This window comes from Styela clava, chromosome 2, assembly GCF_964204865.1.
Source record: "Styela clava chromosome 2, kaStyClav1.hap1.2, whole genome shotgun sequence".
NCBI classification, from domain to species: Eukaryota; Metazoa; Chordata; class Ascidiacea; order Stolidobranchia; family Styelidae; genus Styela; species Styela clava.
The window spans coordinates 21,074,123-21,093,544 of NC_135251.1; the positions used below are offsets into that span (position 1 = coordinate 21,074,123).

General features: G+C 34.8%; 1 protein-coding gene across 1 annotated transcript; it reads left to right on the forward strand.

Moving 5' to 3' along the window:
• Nucleotides 1–2,502: 2,502 nt before the first annotated feature.
• LOC120336531 (uncharacterized) lies at nucleotides 2,503–19,039 on the forward strand. Its single transcript, XM_039404226.2, has 16 exons — nucleotides 2,503–2,640; nucleotides 4,564–4,686; nucleotides 4,981–5,131; nucleotides 5,369–5,507; nucleotides 6,390–6,507; nucleotides 7,112–7,215; nucleotides 8,080–8,380; nucleotides 8,788–11,369; nucleotides 11,912–12,706; nucleotides 13,359–13,543; nucleotides 14,390–14,536; nucleotides 15,658–15,809; nucleotides 16,358–16,537; nucleotides 16,614–16,826; nucleotides 17,628–17,795; nucleotides 18,228–19,039. The coding sequence occupies exons 1-16, from the start codon at nucleotides 2,537–2,539 to the stop codon at nucleotides 18,325–18,327; spliced, it is 5,562 nt and encodes a 1,853-aa protein (XP_039260160.2). The 5' UTR covers nucleotides 2,503–2,536; the 3' UTR covers nucleotides 18,328–19,039.
• Nucleotides 19,040–19,422: the final 383 nt, after the last annotated feature.

Sequence of the window (19,422 nt, forward strand, 5' to 3'; positions counted from 1 at the left end):
ACTCTTTCCCTTATCTTCATCATCTGACTTCAAGTTCAATTTGTTGTTGTCGCAATATGGTACTTACGAAAAATTCTAGATATGTTTAGTTGTCAGAAAGCATATATTTTAAACTCCCACAATGCATTCAGATGTTAAGTGTTGTCGAGCGCTGTTACTTGAGTTTTGTCGAATGACAAATTATCAGACCACGCCCTCCACCACTACACAAACAGTATTCAAATTGTTATGTACTGGCGACATCTAGCGAAAAATGGGAAAAAGTGAATTCTCTCGTAAAGATATCAGTCGGTAACTGACTCTTAATTAGCGCCCAATTTATTGCTGAAAATGTGTTAAAAATTAATTTTATTTTTCCATAAACGCAACACCCAAACAAAACCATGGTGTGAACATGCAATAATCTATCAACCAATACAAATAAAATGAATATCATTTCATATCCTTATCTACTTACAATCGAAGCGGACGACCCTCCCTATAATACAGAAATTGTGATTTTATATGTACGCAGTGCAAACTTAAACAAAGAGGTATCTATGGAACGTGCTATTCATTTCATCATATAGCGATTCCTAGCTTTCGTCGTGCAATACGAGTACTATACAAGACATCATACCCCAAGTGTCTAAATGCATTCCCATAATATTTTAGAAAACAGTTTGGGTGTTAAATGTTCGTTTTCGCTTTGATGTTATGAAGCTGTGACTAACGTTAGGAGGGAGATAAATAATGCGGCATTGCATAAACGGGAAACACGTCTAATTATTGTTATACGATTTGCTCATATTAAAATTTGAGGGCAGTCCATATAATGATCCAATAATCGGGCCCTGCGAGAGATGATATTTTCCCCCATTTCTGAAATTTGCGCTATGCTTTTGTGTTTTCGTATATAAAAAGGCAATTACATGCGAGATATTATATTCAGTCATACCATATGTACTGATTAAAATTTCAGACACGGCCTTGACGCTTTCCCCATATTTTCCCGCAATTTATCCAGTCATTAGATATATATGTGATGATTAAAATTTCAGACGCTGTCCATGATACTGCCTGGCAGAATTGTACAAAACTGAAGTCCTGGTCTGCAATTCTGCAAAGCTAAATAACTATAGCGCAAAACTGGCGGTATGTGCTGATTAAAACTTCTATTTTCTGCAGTATCCCCATTTTAACTTTTTTTGTTTCAAATTGATTTTTCTGTCAAAAAAAGTCACGGAAAAAATTCTAAAATTAATGGGAGAAAAGACCAAACTTCTGAGAACACTGTTCCTGATTTACCAATAGGTGAGTCATGCTGAAGCCTAGGAGCCTTGAACTATCATCGGTTTTTAAGTTTCAGAATTTAATGGGTCCGCAAATTAACGTTTTTTTGTTTCAAATATTCCCGTTTAAGAGGATAAAAAGACAAATATGGTTGGATATATGAGTTTGACTGAATTTGAAGAACTCTACCATTTTATCCTTATGAATAAAAATACTCCTAAAATTAACTAAACAAGTTTTCACCCCGATACTGCCTTCATTTTTAGAAAAAGATAAGAACTTGATTTTGTTCTCTAAAATTCCTCATTTGACTATTTCGTTATTATGGCAATTAGAATCCTTATTAATTATAAAATTAGTTGGGAAAAAACTCATCTTCAGATATAGTTAAAGCATTCGAGTGAGCTATTATTGCTTATTGGCAGGAAAGGTTACGTAAGGAAGAACAATCTATCTCGAGGAATTGATATGTGGTGGGCGCCAGGAGCCAGCATACCCTTTTTGTTCCAAACAGCACGTAAATTTTCTAAATCGGGATGCTTTGTCTGAAATATTGGGCATATCTGGCTACTGGCCAAAACAATGAATGAAAGCGAACGACATAAGAACGCTTATGTTGTTTCAGTTAGGCTTTTGTCTGGTAATCTATATGAAAGGTATCATATAGCATTTTCGTGCAATATCCGTAGTCCCTTAGTGTTATTTTAGTTCGATGACATTTTGTTTTCTTATAGAAAATGTTGTGTATTCGATAGCATAGTTGTCCCAATAATTGTATCAGTCACTACGTATTGAATGTTTCGTTGACTTTGAAGGTAAAGAATAGAATATAAAAATATATCAAGCAATTAGCGTTAAATATTAGCGATAATAGTCCCAAATTGCATATCACGAACTTTAGTTCAAATCAGGTTCAAATGGAATGATAACGAAAAGATCATAATTCATAGGCTTAATAATAACAAAGATTAAACATATTGAAAAGCTAAGTAAACATTTCGTAGTTTTCATTCTACGAATTCTTGATTTTATCTTGATTTGATATTTTGAATAAACAGGTCGTTCATTTGAAATGAATGGCGAAATTCGTAATGGATGACTGCGTTTAAATCAAAACACGTTGTTTCGATGGCAACGGGGTTCGTAGTAAACAAAAGTTGGGAAAATGAAATTCGTGATTTAGTGTTTAATTTAGTTTACTGTTTTCGTATATTTCGGCTACTTCTGTTGATCGTAATTAGATGTTGAAATAAACTTGCGGATTATGCCTGGAACAAACACAATGGAAAATATTAGAATTGAATCCACCAATATGAATATGGATTCAAACCAGGGATGGGTAACACCAGAGCCGTCTGCCAAATCAAGGTAAGTCTGTAAATACAGAATAAGGTAAATACATCTGCACTATGTAGGCCTACTTTGGAGGCGAGTTTGGGGAATAACTGAATAAGCTCAATCTAACCACAGTATCGAGGCATTTATTAAAATTAGTATCTTTTCTCATATGACGTTCTCATAGTCCTGTAGTCATACACCTGGGTAAAGCTAGCAGACAAATATTCATTTTTCATACCTACAGTCCAAACATGCCCTTATACAAGCAGCCAATTGTATATAAGGTATGTGTGTATGCTATGTACTGATGTATGTATGCAATGTGAGCTTCCATTCTTAGGGTTTTTATTAAGGAACTGACACACTTTATCAATGCCAGCTTTGTATTGCTTTATTTCAGGGGTAGCCAACATGCTGGTCGGTCGGTCGATCGGTCGGTCATCTCGAGTAGTTGATTGCAAGTGATGTTGAGTAAATTTAATAACACATCCCAAAAAACTACCTTGAACCAGTTTCATGCAGCGCTTAAAACAGAAAGAATACCGTAGGGTGGTGTAGCCAGTCTGCGGACGATTTCATTCAAACCGCTATAAAACAAAAACCAATATTTCTAACCCGTTAATTTTTTCACCGTAGGTGCATTGGCATTTATTCTATATGCTGAACTTTGAATTAACTTTCTACGACCAGGGGTTAAAGCTATACAAACCACCAAAGTACGACACTCTGAAGACGTATTTGCGACCGAACGACCAGTGTGCGATTTCAAGCCTTGAACATCGTTTCTGCTGCGCCGAGACTAGGGCATACGCAGCCATGCATGAAAAAATGGGCTTCTAATTGCATTTCTGACCGTCATATATTTTGAGAACACGATTATTTCAAACAAAATTCTTCAAATTATAAACAAACACCGCATCACAGCAATCAAACAGACAAAAACACGGTGGTCGCAAATTAGTTAACAAAGATATTATTGACGTATTGGAAATGCGCACCCCCCTACTCCCCCTCCTTTGAAGGTAGAAACGCGAAACTTTAAAGATGGTTAAAAAAAACACAACTCTACCCACCTGCCAAGTTTCATCTCTTTATCTCTTATATTTGTATGGATTTTCAACCTTTTTTGAAGGAACAATGGGTAGTTGGCGACATGGTAAAATGGTCCATTTTTTTTCTTCGGTCAGGTTTTGGGTCGTAACTTTTTTATTTGTGGCCGCATGTTAGTGTAATTTCGTAGAGCTACGAGGGATAAGTGGACGATAACGCGTGAGAAATATCGGCGCGGTTCGTTAATTTTTTCGGCATTAATTTAATCGATGAAGTTGATGGTCGCAGACGACAGGTCATGGCCGCAAAGTGGGTAAGCCACCCTACTGCACATGCGCAAAATACGTCATACACATACAGTATTTGAGTCCAGGCAAGCCTGATAGAGCAACTTATTTCACCTTCCACGACTCCCCTTAGAAATCATGGCTGCACGCCAGCACCCTGCATACGACTGAAAATTAGGCAGGCATTGGATCCGAATTAAATGATTTGAATAAATCTTAAATAAATGATGAAACATTTACTGAATTACATAGGCTAATCAAATTAACAAATCGAATGGAACATAAAAATTACAAATTTTTGTGGCTATTTCTTTAAGAATGCGCCCACAGAGTTAAGCTTATTGGCAGCGGTGGAATATCTCGGAGTCGTGACCTATTTTGAAGATTTTAGTTGATGGCGGTCGAAAGAAGATTGGCCACCCCTGCTTTATTAGAATGGAGATTGGTCATTTAAAAATTTGAATTTCATTGTGATGACACAGTGATAATGTACATATAAGTCCACATTTATGCTAATATATTTTGATTACTTGGCCAATCTGACACTGTAGAATAATTTAGGTATACATACCTAATATTTTGATATAATTATTCATTCATCCAAATGTATTGACAGAAATCAAAACACAGAAACAGGGGATTGCAATGGATATAATGAGCATTCATCTAAAACTTCTAGAAAGTCACATTCAATACCAATTGTACAAGTGGCATCAAATATTCATTTTATAGATCCAAAGTAAGTGAACATGTATATTATATTTTATTCAAAATGCCTGCGTAAAGGTATGCTTCAAGTTTGTTCAAGAAAACATATGCATTAGTCTAACTCGACTGATCTTTTTGCTGCTTTAGTCCTTTAATTATCATTACTGAATGGCCAATATAAAAATACATTTAATGAAAAATTTTTGTGACTCAATTTTTTAATTTTGTCTTGACTAAATGAGGTCTTATAAATGAATTGATTAGCGAAATCAAGTGGTTTATGGCGGATGATGATGATAGGTGACTTCTGTGGTATTTTATTTAGAAATGAGCAAGATCCTGATTTTCATAAACATAACAGAGGGAGAGCATTATCAACACCAGAAATATCTCAACATAAACATGATTCATTATATGTTATGAGTAATATCGAGTCAGATTCTCCATCACCAAGGAAAAAATCATCATTATCTGAGGCGAGTATCAAATTTTTATAAGCAGCATTGATAGAAGTCGAACTTTTTTTCAAATTATACTGGTTAAAAAAACTGGTTAATGCCATTTTCTGGACGAATAAATAGATACTGTGTTTTAAAATGTGAATGAAATTGCAATGTACATTTTCTTTTTTCAAAAATATGCGGTACCCTCTTATACAGTGTAACACTCAATCTGGCTGTGACAAAACTCATAACATAAACTGGCTTTTGCAGGACAATCATAGAGATAGTAATCGATCATCACACGAAAAGTACAGACAAAAGCGAAACTCCAGAACTTTATCACAACCACTATTGAATTCAAAAAGTTCACCTAATTTTCAAGATATGTTGAAACAATCAAATAATGCAGGTATTTATATTCTGTGCTATCGATTGGGTTTCTACAAGACCAACTACTTCTTCGTCTTCTATGCTTTTGTGCCGGTGGATCCGTAAGGATGCTGAAGCAAGAGTGAAGATAACTATCCCAAGTGATTCAATAGTCTTGCTGCGCACTAACACAAATATATATCTGTAATGTTCGTCTGACCAAGGTCAGACTTCCTCAGACATACAAACCGGTAGTTCAACTAAAAAGGCTATGAACTACCGGTATATATGTCTTAGGTAATCTGACCTTGGTCAGACGAAACGTTACAGAAGTATATTTGTGTTAGTGTGCAGCAAGACTATTGAATCACATAGGATTTATAGTCTGTATTGTATATAGACAAGATTTTTTATTATTGATCAACCAATGATGGTCACACCATGTTGTTGTTTTTGTTGTCATTGTTGAGAACACTTTAATCACATTTCGTTATACAATACCGTGTTTTCTATTAGGAATTTAAAAAAAAAAATTCATGAAGAAAATATATTCTAATACCTAATTTATGTAACTCGTTTCAAATTTTTAATTTCAGTAATGTCGGTGATAATGAAGAATTTTTTGTCCATTTTTGGTATTTTAAATCTTTAATAAAAGGGTATTTATTTGGATTCAGATAAAATATAGCCTAGTTTTCTGCTTAACTACAATAAATTTGGAAATCTGTGGAGCAAAACACCATTGTTGAAATTATCAATATCCAAATTTAGATAGGCCTATGACGTTTCAAGTATTTGTATATAGAATTAGTATTGTCATCCATCTATTGTTATACTATATGGGCATATTAATCTTCTGAATAAACCTTCTAAGCTAAGAAGTGAATATGAATATATTTTCATTGAAAGTTTTCTTTAACAGTTGACAGATTAGTATCAGTAGAAGAACAAGATAATGAATCGTCACTACTGAACGGAGTTCGATATTCCAACCTTCCACCAATGTGGGAGAATAAAAGAAGTCATCTGCGAAAAACAAAGTATTGAAAAATCAACTTTTAGTAATATCTTATTCTTATATTAGTATCATAGTTATCTTGGGGGGTGGGGACGAGCAGGCATCAAGGCGACTTACTTCTGATTAGTTTCTGGTCAAAAATGGGTCTGGAAACGGGTTCATCATTCAGACTTAATGGTGAAGGAAGCCATAACTCTACAATGGTTACATGCAACGACGAAGAGTCCAGCAATCCTTTTTGACATAGTTACCGCATTTCTCTTGAAAGTTAAATCCATGAGGTGCGATAGAGGGCCCATTTTCAATTCAAGCTTATCCAATCTGCTAAGTTGAAGCCTATTCTCACCAGTTCACCCAGGATTATTAAATTAGGTTAGCAATGTGGCACCAGAATGTATGATTCCAGTCTTTACAAACCTAAAGTTTCTTAGACATTGGTAGCTGATTTGCCAAGCTTTGTTCAGAGTGAAGGCACGAAAACTATCCCATAAAACAATACTAGTTGTGAAGCTTATTATTAATAGAATGCTAAATTGCCTTTTACCTTGTCAGTTTTTAGTGAATATAAAATTGGAAAACTACATCTTGCTAAAACTAAAAGAAAAACATTGGTAATGATTTTGCAGGAGCAGTTTGAATCTAAATACTCAACCTCTTCATCAACATCAATCTCGAACATCAACTCCTGGTGAAATGAGAAGAAGCACTCTGTTGTTTGACTTAGAACAAAGTATGTTGTACAATATTGTCTTACGATAATTGCTCTTAATTTTAGATTAAAAACTATTACCATATAGCATATAACTTGGTCGAATGAAAGTGTCAAAAATATACAATAATTCTGCATTCAGATCAAAACCATTTAAAATACAACAATAAATCATTTTATAGACATGGATATCCAAGTTTCTTAGAATATACCGTAAGTTTAAGATACTTTCTACTTATCTTAGGGAGAGGAAAGTTGATAATAAGACTTGTCAACTGTATAGCTGTCTGTCATCTACTTATGAGCAAAGATTGCATATCGCAATAGCTAACTACGGTAGTTAACTATTGGGGCTCCCGAAGTATGCGAACCAAGATGGCGGACATCGGAATGTAATATGTGTACTAGGTTAGGGTTAGGCCATAATTTTGTGTATAAACACTACAGGAGGCTCTTGGATAGTCTTCGAACTGATAATAGGACTAAAATAAGGAAAATTGGAAAAAAATAATCGCCTAACCCTAACCAGTTGGCAGTTACCCATGTTACGTTCCGATGTCCGCCATCTTGGTTCGCATACTTCGGGAGCACCTAACTATTTTAGGTGTATGGGCTGTGATGGTGGATGAACATTACTATCTAGAATTTTGTGGCAATTACTCTCTGGTGGTGAAGCCGTCAGAAATCTTCCCACACGAAATCATTCCCAACATAATCAACCAACGAGAGCCAACTTTGAGATTAAAAGTAATCAAGCTGGTTGGCCTCATAATTGAAAACATTTATATTAAAATGGATGAGTTTCTTTGGTGTTAATGGACTCACTTAGTTGCTCATTGATACTTTTATTGTACAAATCATCGCACTTTTGACCTTAAATTGCAGTAAGCCCTTTCGGAAGTCGTGCCAATACTCCAAGACTTTCGTCTCGTCAAAGCACAAGGAGTCGAATCCTGGATCCAATCCCTCATAAACCAACAGTATTAAATAACAATGGAGAAGAAATATCTGACAGAATATCTCCTCCACTCTATTCATCCGGTGTTCCTGTGAGTATGGGTCACCCAGGAACACCACAGCTTCAACCACTGAGACATCGTGCTTCCACACCCCAAGTTATAATTGAAGATGAAGGCTTACTGCAATTTATGCCGAAGAGAAGACAATCTCTTGATCCAATTGCAAGGTATTAAGGCGATTAACTTGTGGTGTTGAATTAAGCATAAATCTTAATGTGCTTTTATGTTCATTGTAAAACTTTAGGTGATATTTGGCACAACTATTGAAGGAGGTATACCTCCATATGTTGTGTATCGAGTTGAGGTCTTAGAGGATTGGATCCTTGTTATTTTTTTCAATTAGAATTTCAGTTCACACAAAATAATGTCTGAGTGCTTGTGAACTAAATATAATTATAACCTATTATAGTTTGGTAATACTGTTATTTTTAGTACTATATAAACTTTCAGTTTGCTATAAAACAGTGTATACCAAGTTGTAAAAAGCCTGCAAATGCTTGTTTGTTTTACAATAAATAAATTCTTTCATGTTATCTTATGGGTGTCAGACTATAAATTTTATATCTTATCACAGCACATGTAAACGACCACCATCAAGAAATGGTTTAATGCCAGAAATGGATGAAAGCATTTCTGAAAATATGGTTGATCAAGACCAAGACATAGAGAGAGAAAATGCAGAAATTTTTGGACCTGCTAAGGCTGACATACTATTAAATCTAAGATATTCTCCATCTGGGACATCACCTCCAGCTTACACATTCTCTTCAAAACCTCAAAATAATTATGTTGGTTTACATGATCACGATCAGTTGAAAACGTCCAAAACTATGAAAAAAAGAAGGCCAGGTACAGGGCTCATTAGTCCTGCTTTAAGAGCTGAAACGGCTTTTTCCCAGCATAAAATACAGAAAACAACAATTCAAAAAGATACTGATGTCAGTGACGCCAATGGGATTCAGGACACTGAAGTCAAACGCCTCACAAATCATATGGAAATGTCACACCGAAACAATAATTTTGACTGTGATAATAAAAGCGTTTGGGATAGTTCAACAGAACCCAATAAAGAAGAAATGCAGAAGACAATCTCAAATTCTAATATTGTAGATGAATGTGCTATTTCCCAGAGTCATAAAGGTTATAGTATTGACATAAAGCAGCCAATCTCCTTTGTAAGTCTCGAAGAACTCGAAGCATCATCTCCAATATTTGCTGAGTCAATAACAAGGGACGACGAATCACAAAAAGTAAATACTGGTGAAGTAGAAATCTCGACGAATGTTTTTTCAAACGGTAACTCCAATAACATGGAGTATTTGACTAATAAAGACGAGGGTACTTTTTCACTGCAGGTTTCTGATAAAATATCAAGTGTGGACAAACAAATAAACCCATTTGAGAGGCAAACCTCAGTTAAATTAGTTGTTTCAGAGCAAGACAGTGCAGTGTCAATTACTTTAACACCACCTGAAGAACATATATCTCAGGTAGAAGTGAAGCAATCTAATTCTGTTGCAAAAAAGACATCGTTATCATCTAGAGCTGCTGAAGCAACAAACAGATTATACGAACCTCCAAAGAAAGTGTTGTCAAAAGTATCGAACATATTAAATAAAAATCAAATGAGACCCGGAAGAAGTAAAAGTAAAAGTCAGATATTGAGTAACGATCGTGATAGATCTATGAGCTCAGATAAATCAAAAACACAACAAAAAGCAAAACCAAAGAAAGTAACAAACACTATGGGATCAAGACCATCAAACTTGAAACCAAAGAAAGCAAGAAGTACAATACCAGATAAATCGAAGCAGAAGCCTACCACGAGCAAACAAGTCGAGCAAAAATCCAATGGAAATAAAAATGAAAACGAACGGTCAGCACGGATCGCTAAAGGCCTCGAGTATGAAAAACGAACAGAGAAGACGTTACGTCGTATAGAGGAGCGTTTAAACTCACCCGCTGTGAAATCAAAACGTGATAATGACCACAGCTCTCAGAGGAGTACAATGGCTAGTACACCGGTGATTGTGGAGGCGTATCCTAAGTGTGACGAGGATGAGGAAAACTTACTAGATAAAGTGAGAGTAACTGTTCCAAATGTGTCCTACCCACGGCGGATAAAATCAGCATCAGCTAGAAAGCCGAAGACCCAGTCAGCCAATAAAAAGCGAAGAGATTGTAAAACCCCGACTGGTGATAATGAAATTTGTGTGACAAATCCACAAAACAGAGATAAAATTGTACGGGCAACCTCTGCAGGACTTGTTATAGAAAAAGGCTTGAGGCAATCTGGTAGACCAAAGAAGGGTAGAAAAGGAAAATACGTTCCGGAAATTGAACCTGAAAATGAATTACCAGCAGATTTCGATCCTTTGAAACATGCTATTCTGTCAGGACCAGATTGGCATGTTGTTGCAGCAAAAAATTATGAAAATAAATCAGAAATGGGTACAGAACTAGTTTTAGAAGAAAATCATGGTGCAGGTGACACGTCATCCTCTATCAATGACAAATTAACCCTTTTCACACATGGTGAAATTTCTAATGAAAATTACACTGCACCATTAAGTCCAATACAAGAAGTTTGCAGCAGTGGGCAAAGCTCTCTTAGAACAAACTCTTCAACTCTTTTCTGTAACAATGAAAATACAACTAATATCGATAAATCACGTCAAGAGATATCAAACACAGATCAAATCGCTTCTGAGAAATCAATAGAAGATAAGTTGAAAGACACTTTACACATAAATGCTATTGAAATTGAAAACCCAACACAAAACAGAAATTTGCAAGATGATATTAACCCTTTCACTAAGAAAGCAGACGAATCGAACAATGTTAAATTAATTACAAATGCCATGGTCAGAAATTGTTCATCACCAAATGAGTATGGTATAGAGGAGATACCACTGCCTGATAATCCTTCCATAAAACATTTACCTCCTAATCAAATTGACTGCTTTAAAGACATAGAAACGAAAAACTTGTTGGACGATCCTCAGTTTATTGCAATAAAAAACATTGATGGTTCTGATGTCATTATAAAAGATGAAAAATTGGTATTCTCGTTTTCACATTCTGGAGAAAAATTAAAGCAATCACTCGGTGATACTGATGAAGTGTTTCTTCCTGTTGTGGAATCTGCTGATACAGGTATTACCCAATTTCAAAATAATGTTTTTTTACAACAATAATATTCATAAATTTTTTTTTTTTTAATTTCATCTATTGTTACTTCATCAAAGCATTGAAAAGCACACATATATAGTGTTGAGAAGGGTAAGGGTATAATGGAATGGGATTTCATATTCATCGTCGAATAGAGGAAAGGCATCCTCTCGCGCAAGTTACCACTTGAGATTCGATTAGGATTCTTAGACTGGTAATGATTGTTAAATCAAACTCTTCTCACACATTTTCATATCCATAGGATTCGAAGCTTTTATCAAATCTTGGCATAAAAAATTGTGTAGTATGTCAATAAGCCCAATAATTAAGAGAATACAATCATGTTTATTATGATATTTACCTAAACTAACTGTGTGCATTATATCATCGATATAGAACTACCTGGTGGCAGTCACAGCTAGGTTAGGCAATATTAAATATGTCCTATAAAAATATTCTATTACCGATGATAAGTTTAGATTTATAAAATCTTTATGCAATTTTCAAATTTCTTTTACTTTTATCAGATTCAATTCTGAATGAAAGTCGGTCACCTTCTGATGATAAAGGGGAAAGAAATAATGAAAGTGAAGAAGATAATGATGAAACAGATGAAGATGAACTTGACGTCGCAGCAAAATTGCAGAAAATAATGCGATCCATGCGACAGAGATCTGAACTTGATGCTCATACATTAATAAATTACAGAAAATCACAAGACGAAAATGATTCTGAAGCAAACAGTGACGCATCTTCAGAAAATGACACAGATATAGGAACTCTAACTGCGAAAGAACTTGAAACGAAATATTGGAAAGAATATTATAAAACGCCTGTGCTAGAACCAGGAGTATTATCATTGTTGTTCGGTGAAGACAATTCATCACTACAGCCTAATCCTGATCTAGTCTCAAGAGATTCAGTACCGCTGAGTAAAGTTCATTTTCCGAATCAAGTTGAAGATTTTCTCGGGGAAAGTGAGGGATTTAAGCTAGATAGCAGTACAACAGATCATTACAGCAAAAATGAAAATTTTAAATCTAGTGACGGAAATGAAGAAATGCCAGAAAATTATGATTTTATTCCATTTGAGCGATTTCCCAGTTGCGCTACTAATTCTTCCGAAAACACTCTTATTGGAGATATTCCCTTCCAAAATATAGATGAAAAACATGATATGAACGCCAATGAAATATTTCAATCTGTGGATGATATGGACAATTTCTCATCTCTTCAAAATAATGATTCTGATGATGAAGAAATTATGCTGGAACTTGAAAAAACATTGCAAGCGCCATCAGATTCAGAGAATACAGTTGAAGGTAAACCGAAGAAAATACTAATATAGTATAGGTCCTCATGCTGGTATATTTCACATTTTGTGCAGCAGTGATCATACCCTCAAATGTTTATATAATCACCATTCTTTAGTCACAGTATATTAATAAATAATCATTGCATTTAAATTAAGCTTCATTTGGAAAGGTTGCTCACAATTTTGTTGTGTGGATCTCTGAATCAAATCGCTATTTTATGTTGTCTATCTTTAAATGAATTCTCGTAACATCAATTTCAGAATGAACAACATGCAACATAACCAAATGTGTATCTAAGTAGTATGTTAAAGTCATATTTACAACAGAATTGCGAATGCAATGCCAATCTGAATTTATCATCCCTGTTAATTCTTATTTCAATCTTCTGGACAAATGTTTTTTACACCAATGATAACGTTTACAGAGGTTAATTAGGCAAGCAAGTTTGTAAACAAATAATAGTCTTAGCTTGGTTATAAAAAATTCATTTTCAATCTAGATCTTGAATATTTTTTTACTAGATATATGATTTAAAATGACTAGTTGTCTTGGTACTTTTATCCCATTTTTAAAAAAAAATTGTCTTGCATGTACGGAATGCATGTACGGAAAAGTTTTAATCGACAAGCTTACAAGATATTTTCTTATAAAATTTCAGATAACGAGAATAAATTTGATGATGAAGATTCTAGACCAAATTCCGCTGGATCGTTCAAAGGTCTTAAATTAACTCAACAAACTTTACGACAACATAATAAAGAACAAGAGAAAGTTTCAGAACAAGAAGAGAATAATCAATCATCTTCTATGTATCATATTCAAAAGTATAAAGTATCAGATAGGGTATGTATGTTCAACATGATTTGTTAGGTTCCTTTTTTTTTCAAGGGTCCAAATTAAAGACGTTTCTTCTGGCTGAAAAATAGAATTTTTCAATTTGGCATAACTGATCCTAATATTTGTCACTCTGTTTATTGATTTATTTGGTAAGCTCTCAACCTGAGATTTAAACTTGCCATGTGATCTTGGGATAAGATATGATTTTTGTTAGGCCATAATTTCAGGTACAAATACTACGGGAGTCACTTGGCTAGTCCTCGAACTCATAATAGAACTAAAATAAGGAAAATTGGAATAAAATTATGGCCTAACCCTAACCTGGTTTACATACTACGTTTCGGTGTCTGCCATCTTGGTTCGCCTTCTACAGGAGTACCCAATGTTTGATTCCCCAGCGATCCTATATCCCCAGCGAAATTCGAACCTGCGAACTTATAGTGGATACTTAGAAGTACGATGGCAAGTTTGCTCATAGTGCTTACCAATGTTCCCTCTAATTTCTTGTAGTATGTGTGCGCAGAAATTTTGATGTGTGCGCACTTTTTTGGAAATGGCTAATATTTGTGCAAAAACCAATGAAGAGATTTTGGCATTCTAACCGGGTAATGAGTGGGCCAACAACAAACTTTCTCAACCTGCCAACCGAGGAAATTGTTACATTACATCAAAATACGTCTGTGCGCAGTAAATCTATGCGTGTGCGCAGCCTCTGAAAGCTGTGTGCGCGCGCACACGCACTGGTGCTTACTGCTTATCATGATATGCCAAGTGTCAAGGCCTTTCTTATCACCCTTTATTACTTTGTAACATTTATGAGATTTATATTATTATTTAATCTTTAATTTTCAGCTCAATATGCAATCAAGAGCATCTGCTTTCACAAAAACAACAGAATATAGTCAGAATTCTGACAGCACAATGAAAGCTGAGCTTGATACTGCTGCATGTTTGGGATGGAGAAAAGGAAAAGAGCTTGGACATGGATCATATGGAACAGTGAGAATCAGAATTTGTTTGTTACTCATTTGAATTTTGTTAAAAGCTGAGTTTCATGACTTACATAGGAGCAGAACTAAGTCTGAGTATCCTATGGAAGATATATGGTAAACTATGGCTTTTTGTCTGATTACCATTCCAGGATAAGTATGGGAATATATTAACCTGTTAATTGCCAATGCTTTTTTTTTTTGAGCATTGCGGATGAATATCCATTGCTGTCAGAAAAGGCAATTATAATTTTATTACCCTACATGTGTGAGGCAGCATTTTCAGCTCTTATTGATATGCTAATAAAATACAAGTCAAGACTTGCCGTAGAGTTGGCCTACGAGTTTGCTAGTCACAAATTGCTCCGAGAATCGATGAATTGTCCACTGAAAAGCATCCTCATCCATTACTTTAATGTTGTTTGTGTTGTTATTGAAACAGTATCCTTCCTTGTTGGTTAGGCACAGAAATTGATATGACATATAATGGGCGTCCATCAAAACTAAGATTCACAAACAGGGGTCCACACTGCAAAAAGTTTGGGAAACTCTGAGTTAGTGAAATGATGCTTGTATGAATCATTCAGTGACAGCAAAAAGTCAGGAAATACATTTTTTTCATGAATATTATATGAAAGATTCAAACCTATCACTTTCACAATAGAATGCTGCAAAATCTGTTATTAAATTGATTTGAAAGTTATTGCTCGATTTTATATCATGTCAGTTTGTTTTACTATGCGCTTTCAGTGTTTTTGGTAGTCTGACACATTCTTTTTTTACACGTTTTTGATTTTGTCCCAAGTTGTGCTCATCTTCCGGGTAACTCTGCGATTTTTTGTTCGTTCGTTTTTTTTTATGTTGTTTCGTTTTATGTCAGAAGGACCAAAATAAAATTAGTTTATTGAAAGCTTGCCATTTGCTATCACTCATGTACAAATCCTCATCTGTAAGTCTTTCAATTCTACAGAAATGGTTTATTACTAGGGATAATTTCATTGAATAGTATAATTTTGAAGAGGCTATCTTCTTAAGCGATACATGATATTCATTTTTATTTTTGAGTAACATAAAATTACTTAGTCTCACTACAACTCCAAGCCATGCTGTTATTCACATTGCCTTCTCCAGGTGTATGAAGGTCTTACAAGAGATGGACAGTTGATTGCAGTAAAGCAGGTTGAACTACCTGTACATGATCGTCAAACTGCAGAGAAAGAGTTCAAACAAATACAACTTGAAGTTGATTTACTTAGAGCATTAAGACATGAAAATATTGTCAGGTAAGTTGCTTTGATCTGAATTTTATTTAACAAAATCTTCATTGATACAACTGCTGCTGGTGAAGACTGGATTGGATGAGAGGCTGTGTTTTGCCAGACCGTTTTATACGCTTTCGCATTCTCTGAGCTACATATGAAAATCCTATCCTAATGCAAACGCATGTTTTCAATGTTAGCATGATGAACCAACCTTTGTAAAAAAGGAATAATATGATTAAAACAATGGGACCCACCAGTAGATAACAGCAATAAATGTATTTTGATAACATTTTCTTTGGTGAAATATTTAAGAACCTTATGGACTAATGAAAAAATTTGACAGCAAAACAATTGGCATTGAATTTTACATTGAAGCGGCGTGTTCGAAATAATTTTGAGAATGAAATATACAGAGGTGTTATTCCTGGATACTCTGTGTGGTATCTACCATGCACAGGCGTGGAAAATAAATATTGCTTTTTAGTGTACAGTCTTTGGAAGATATTTATTTGTCACTAGAACCCACTGCTTATTTGCAATTATTATCATTTCTCATATTTTTGTGTTAGCTTACTTGGAACATCATTGGAAGGAAATATGGTCCTGATTTTCATGGAACATATAGCTGGTGGATCAATATCATCAATTCTGCAGCAATATGGTCCTTTGAAAGAAAGAATCTTCAGAAAATACACCAAACAGATTTTAAACGGTGTTGAATATTTACATGAATCGTCTGTTGTTCACAGGTATAACATCGAATCATACTTTATTTTGGTAATCACACGATGGAGCTTTTTTGAAACTGTTTTTTTCTATTGTTAGAGATATAAAGGGCAGTAACGTGATGTTGATGACATCAGGAATAATCAAACTCATTGATTTTGGATGTGCAAAGCGTTTGAAAGAGAATTCATTTAAAAGAGAATCAGAGAATAGCGATGATGGAAGATTATTAAAATCATTACGTGGTACTCCATATTGGATGGCACCAGAAGTTATAACTTCTGAAGGGCACGGACCAAAAAGCGATATTTGGTATTTGTTTAAATTTTGTCTTTTAAGTGTTTTTGAATTGTATATTATGAGTTATCTGAGACTCACTAATCACTATTTGTTTGACCTTGGTAGAATATTGCAAGCTCACCATCCATATGGGATAAGTGTTTACACTAGGATTACTGAACTCGGCGGTGTTGCGCGTCATGCTAAGTGTTAGGAATGCGGTCACCACTGCACCACTGATTACCCCGCATGAGTTTGCAGGTTCAAATTCCATGTGGGAATAGTTATTTGCGAGAAAATTGCTGGACTCCTCGCTGCCTAAGGGTTTTATCACGTAACCACTGGTTGGTTATGGCTTCTTCCACCATCAAGTCTTCCCGACTAATCGTATACCCGACATGGACTTCACTGCCAACCATGCCTCTGCATCTGCAATGGTTTCACAATCCGTCTGCACACCTTTGCTCTGCAAAAGGCTCTACACAAGCAATAGTTTATTCATAGTAGCTTTTATGGAATTTGTTTCAGTTTGCATTGCCTACTCAATTTTTTTTCATCCTGGGTGAGGTGGAGTTAGTTGTTTTTAATCCAAGACCATTGAATTTTGACACTAACATAGCTAGGTCTAAAAAACTGCTAAGTGTTCCCAATTTGATTTGTGAGCTCTTACTTCCATATTCGATCTAGATTGATAACTTGTTTTCTTTTATTTTTCCTCTTTGGGATATGTATGAAAATCCGATCCTTAATGCAACTTTGTCGTAAGGACACTAAAATGTAAATTCACTTCTGTGTCATTCCACATATGTTTATTACATACTGTGATATTGACAGGAGCATCGGATGTACTGTTTTTGAAATGGCAACAAAAAAGCCTCCTCTTCGAGACAAGGAGCCTTATCAAGCAATGTATTACATTGGTGATGGTAACAAAATGCCGGAATTGCCAAGACCACAATTTTCAAGATCAGCAGTTGACTTTGTTAGAAAATGTTTGATAAGGTAAGTTCTTATTCAACAACAATTATGGACAATGCCTTCAAGGGTTTTCTGTCAAGGGATTCATCCTGTCGGTATTTGGCTTAGAACAGACAAGTTATCACACGCTCATTCTAATGCAGACACCCTGAGCCAGCTATGCTCATAAATCTGTCTTGTCACTTACATTGGCATGAACTTCAAGTGTTATGGAGGAAAATTTACCAGCAGTTCTGTAAACTACCTTGCAACAAAGGGGAATTATTCAATCCTATTGCACATAATCATTTGATACAAAATTCAAATATCATGGGGTATTTGATGGTGCAAATTAAAAACACATTCCATGTGTTTAGCATGATGCATCAACTGCTAGGACTCTTTTGCGATATGCGATAACCATATTTTAGAGAATTCTGTGTGACTTTATTATCTCAATCTTTTGTGATTTTGCAGGAAACCTGATGACAGACCGACAGCAAATGAACTCCTTAATCACAGGTTTATTTTGCATAAAAAGAAAAGAAAGCCAGACAAGAAGGAAGATGTGGATTAAGTCACATTGTTTTAAAACATTAGTTGCGCATATCAAAAATGTTTAAACAGCCTCTGCCAATCAGAAAAGACTATTACTATTCAACTGTGGATTTCATATATAATATATGCAAATTTGCAACCATAGTACCTTTTCACCAGGTGATAAAGTGCCAAAGAACACAATCTCAACTATGTAAAACAAAATATTGGATTTTTTTATACTGTTAGGTCCAATTGTTGCTTCCATTTTTTAAAATATTTTGTACGTTTTTTGTATATCCCAATTTTTATACAATTTTGTTAGAAATTTCTCACATCTTTAGAAAATGATATTCCATAAAGTGGCTTGGCATTTGAATACCTCTAGACTGAATAACTTGTTCCATATCAGTAAAAAAAACAATGGTTACGTAAAACATCTTACAAAATGGTAAGATTGTCTTTTACTATATAATCATGGGGATTGATTGTATATTTGTATCTATATGATCTGTGCATTTTCTACTGCTTCTTCCATTTATATTGAATTCAACTTTTTCCTTACTTCAAATCAAAATGAAATCAGCCAACGTGTACAATGTTAAATTATTTTACAATGCTTTCAGATTAAAACGAATCAAATGTCAGTCCCGTACCTCAACTATCGTTGTTCATCTATGTTTATTTGTAAATGTGTTTTTATTAAAACTTTTTCAACAAACCTGCTGGCAGGTTCTAAATAATGATTTTTTTATAACAATGATTTACCTAGTTTTAAACTTGCCTCTTCTTCACTACGATATTTTTTTCTATGAAATTCATTCAGTGATTAAATTAAGTTCTTTCACGATACTGTGACTGTTCCATTTTCTGTACATTGGAAATAAGATTTTATATTTTAAGTATCATTTATGATAATAAAAACATCACTGATAATAATTGTAGTTTCAGTTTCTCACATTTAGCGGGAAGTGTTAAGTAAAACCGCAGTGTAAGTCAAAGCGGTCATTTCCACCTAATGAAGCATTTAGGGCCATGGCGAGGAAAGAATATTGTAGTTCTTGTAGCGGAAAAGTCATGAACTGTGAAATTTTATTATAATGTTTTGAATTTGGTGGCGTGGTATACAAGTATT

What these genes read in the sequence shown, in the direction of transcription:
- LOC120336531 (XM_039404226.2), top strand. Translation starts at nt 2,537, where the DNA reads ATGCCTGGAACAAACACAATGGAAAATATTAGAATTGAATCCACCAAT. An exon ending in TTCAGAGAATACAGTTGAAG is followed by an intron (nt 12,707 to 13,358) that starts GTAAACCGAAGA and finishes ATAAAATTTCAG; the next exon opens with ATAACGAGAATAAATTTGAT. An exon ending in GACATGGATCATATGGAACA is followed by an intron (nt 14,537 to 15,657) that starts GTGAGAATCAGA and finishes TGCCTTCTCCAG; the next exon opens with GTGTATGAAGGTCTTACAAG.